The sequence below is a fragment of the Fulmarus glacialis genome, unplaced genomic scaffold, assembly GCF_000690835.1.
Source record: "Fulmarus glacialis isolate BGI_N327 unplaced genomic scaffold, ASM69083v1 scaffold33791, whole genome shotgun sequence".
In the NCBI taxonomy this organism is placed as follows: Eukaryota; Metazoa; Chordata; class Aves; order Procellariiformes; family Procellariidae; genus Fulmarus; species Fulmarus glacialis.
Window position 1 is genome coordinate 10,040 of NW_009195226.1, and position 4,053 is coordinate 14,092.

General features: G+C 40.0%; 1 protein-coding gene across 1 annotated transcript; it reads right to left on the bottom strand.

Moving 5' to 3' along the window:
* Positions 1-267: 267 nt before the first annotated feature.
* Positions 268-3,299, bottom strand: MFAP3 (microfibrillar-associated protein 3). The gene is made up of 2 exons (XM_009588039.1): positions 2,838-3,299; positions 268-1,444 (listed from the first exon to the last, which is right to left on the bottom strand). Exons 1-2 carry the CDS (start codon positions 3,112-3,114, stop codon positions 699-701), a joined length of 1,023 nt encoding a protein of 340 aa, XP_009586334.1. The 5' UTR covers positions 3,115-3,299; the 3' UTR covers positions 268-698.
* Between the last annotated feature and the right edge of the window lie 754 nt (positions 3,300-4,053).

Genomic DNA, 4,053 nt, shown 5'->3' on the forward strand with positions numbered 1-4,053 from the left:
CACACACTAGAGTACGCACAAGTTTTCCGCAGATGCATGGAAAACTGAGACCCACTGGTTGTTCTCTAAGCTGCTTTGAAACTACAACAATTCATTTAATCCAGCAGCAGATCCTGGTACTATTCTTTTCCTAAGTACAGTACATTTTGATAGCAACATAGAAGCACATGACACAAAACAGATTTGTTCAAGCTCACCATGGTTCTGATGGGCTACACGCACCAAGAGGCAATTCAAAAAGAGCACACAACTCAATTCATCAGGACGACAACACTGACTCAAAGGAATTCTGGCTCACTCTGTGAAGGAAGAAAGAGTTCACAAAGGAAAAGGTCTTATTGCAAGTTGTACTTGCTCAGCTTGGCCACTTCCAACATAGATCAGAAGTATCAGAAGCTACCAAGGAGCCAAGGACAAAGAATTCCTGTTTTGTAAATATTTATATTACTTGCTTTATAGTATAGCAAGCTTGCTTTAAAAAGAAAAGCCACTGCACAATATTCCAAATGGCCTTCTCTAACAGACTTGATATCGTTAGATATACACTGACAGAAAATACAGGTATCAGTAGCAGTTCTGGCACTTTGCAATTTGGAAAACTCTTGTGCATGTGGGACTGAGGCAGCTTGTTTGCAGACCCCTTTCTCGCAGTATCCTAGGGTCACCGGTGCTTCCTTCACAACAGTGGATCGCTGGACTCAGCAGGTGCCTTCCTCAGAAGGCGCAAACTGGCAGCTGTCGTGAGAAACAGTGTCAATGCTCTGCACTTCTGACTGCAGGTGAATGGACACCTGAACAGCTATCTCTTGACCTTGCTCACTCATGGACCCATCATCTGAATCCCCAGCTGGTGAATCGCTGCGCTTGATCTCTGGGTTGATGGGGTATATTGCAGCTTGGGTACCGCAGGCTTGGGTCTGTTTTTCCTCCTCACCAACTTCATCGGGATCGTCAACTCGCACAGCCTCAAAGATCTCTTCCATGAACGCCCTGCAGTTAAGGATCAGCGGTGGCAGGGGAATGCTTCTGGCAAGCTCTTCAATGTACCGAGCAAACTCCATGGTCTTAAACTGAGTGACTTTGGCCAACTCCAGCGTTTTGGCAGATGTAATGATAGGGATACGCTTGGCTATCTCAAACGCCTTCTGAAGCTTCTCAGCCCCTTCCGTCCTGAAGAACTCATTGATAGCTTTCTCTGTTTTGCGGAGGTGACTGCTCATCATGCACAGACGGGTTATGTTTAAAATGAGGGTGATAGCAAAGGCAACGAGGCACACAATCATGTAGTAGATACTCATGTCTCCTGAGGTGAAGATAACCCTCAGGGTGACTGTGTAATACAAGGTGTCATTACGATTAACAGCTGCACACGTGTATCGCCCCCGGTCAGCAAAGTTGACCTTTGTGATGTTAAGGGAATTATCAGCAATCCTCCACCGTCCACCTGGAGATTCAAAAGAAATAAAAAAAAGGTAATGAAACAAAAATCACTTGGTAAACCAGACACATGCTGTTTGCTCCATCAACAAGAGACAGAGCCTGGAAGTAAGCAGTCCATTTTTAGGATAATACTACAAACAGTACACCAAGGATGGAAATTTCCTTTTCATCCTTCTGATACAGAAAGCCATAAACCAGGTACCACTCTTACTGCTCAATGGTAAATTATTTTGCGCACTTGCTACTCTGGTTCTACTGCTTTCTCTCATCTGCAGTTTCTTGTGTGCTTTTGGACTGCTAGCTCTTTCTGACAGGGAACCTAATTTTTAAGTAGTGCTTCTCACCCACTGTGTAACACTATGTTGAAAGACTGTCCCCTATAAAGTCTAATTTTCCATACGTTCGGAGTCAGAAGTCAAGTGACCCATGAAAAACATCAGAGTCTGTAAATGGCTCTGCTGGCAAAAGAACACAGGATTTTCTGAGACACAGTTTTCTGCTGAGCGTGCAGTGCTGATATACAAAACCCATATAAAAAGAAATCAATAAAAGAAGCTAGCTTTATACAGTATTTCCTATGCATTTATAACTTAGGGGAAAAACTGTTTTCATAACTCATTCTTCTAATTACTATACTTTGAACTAATAGCCAAATGGCATTCTAACTACAAAGAGGTTATTGAATACTTAAGGCAGAAAGATGGCCTCCGAGAAGATCCTATCAATTAGCTTGATGACCTTCATTAATACTAATAGAGTAGAGTAAACCACATGCATCTCTAAAAGACATTATTTTTTGAAAATTAAAAACTACAGGGACAGAACTATAAAAGCCAATGGGTAGGAAAATATATTCTCCCTCTGTACAAAAGGGTTAAACAGCACGTATTTCATCGCTGGCCATTACAAATTGCGTTAGTTTCCACCGTCTCACTGGTACATAAACCAGAAAATAAATTTAGTAAGTTACCCCATGCTTTAACAAAATCCTGTAACAAAATTAAAGCACTGATTGCCAGCTGGAAAAGGTCACAATTTGTGGAGAATTGTGTTTAATTCATGTGTTTGGAAAAATATAATACAAACCAGAGCAATAATAAATAAAAACATCAGTTAGTATGGTAGAATGCAGATTCATTTCTTCTGTATTGAATACTGCAATGCTTCTTGAATGAAATGATTCTGTGGGGCACCATAGCTGGCTGGCTGGGCTAGGACAGAAGAACTCAGGTGTAATTCACATGCCACATGCCAGAGGGCAAAGGGCTTTGTCTTGCTCTCTCCTTATCTCCCAACTGTAAAAATGGGAGGATAGGAAGAGAAATAAAGTCCCAGAGGTTTTCAGATACTGTATAAAGGGGGAATACTGAAAGATAAAAACCAGCAGGAAAGCTCACCTTCATCTTTCTGTTCAAGCAGGTGTCCTCTGGAGTTATACCAAAGGATATATTCATACTGGCTGATGTTCAGTTTACATTCAATTAAAATACTGGTCCCCTCTTTGGCTATGATATCGTGGTGTGCTGGAGAACTTATTAAAGCTTGAGACACTGTATTGAGTGATGTATTGAAAGACCCAAAAGCTGTCCCGTTAAAAGCTACATTTTCCAGTGTAAATCCAATTGAAAGATCAGCACTAACAGTCAAAATTAACAGGCAATAGCTGAGCTTCATGGAAAGCTAGAGAAAATTCTTTCTTCATTTAATTTGGAGAAATGAGGTCATATGATATTAAGCTGTCTCTATTGCTCTGAGATAGGAGAGGAGGCCCTTGATTGTTCAGTGATAGAAAATGTCTTGGATCCAAATGCACTTTCAAGACCATCAATACTAGAAGGGGAAACTGGAAATCCAACTGAAAAAAATAAAAAAGAAGTTTATTAATGATAGCAAGCTTACGGCGTATTCAAATTTCATTTCCAGTAAACAGATTTCGATTAGCATAATATAAACTGTCAGCTGAAAGGTTCCAAATCAGAGCTTTACACAGAACACAGTAATAAAACGAGGGTAAGAAGGCATTAGCACAACCTTTAGTCCTCTAGATGTTCATCTTCCCATCCAAATAAATAATCTCAGGAACAATAATAACTAAGGGGAAAAAGGTTTTAAAAAAAGAACAAATTGTTCAGACTACTCGAAATGCATAACTATCTTTGGGGTCAGAAAGTGGATTCTGCATTTGTTAACTGAGAAAAAGTGCTTTCTTAATAGAGGAAGAAAAGCAAGAGAGGATATAATTTCTGCCTGCCTCCCCACCAATATCAAAGTGCTTTTAAGCCCTAATTTTCTAAAGCCAGTCTTTCATTTAGCATCTAGAGAAAAACCAAAGCACACACACATCTGATTTTTATCATTTATATATCTACTTACTTGATTTTAGAGGCACAACTGGTGTTACATGTCTAAATACTACAACATATGCTTATAGTTTCTTGCATTGGGAAAATTCTCTTGGCAGTTATCTACAGCCACAAAGAGGAAGTCTCTTTCTGAATATCAGGACACTGATGTCTAAACACACTTTCTTTTTTGCAATCTTTCTTGCTGCCGCTGCTGTATTTTCTAACTCTGCCTCTTTTTTCTTGTTTGTTTTACAATAAGCTCCTGCTG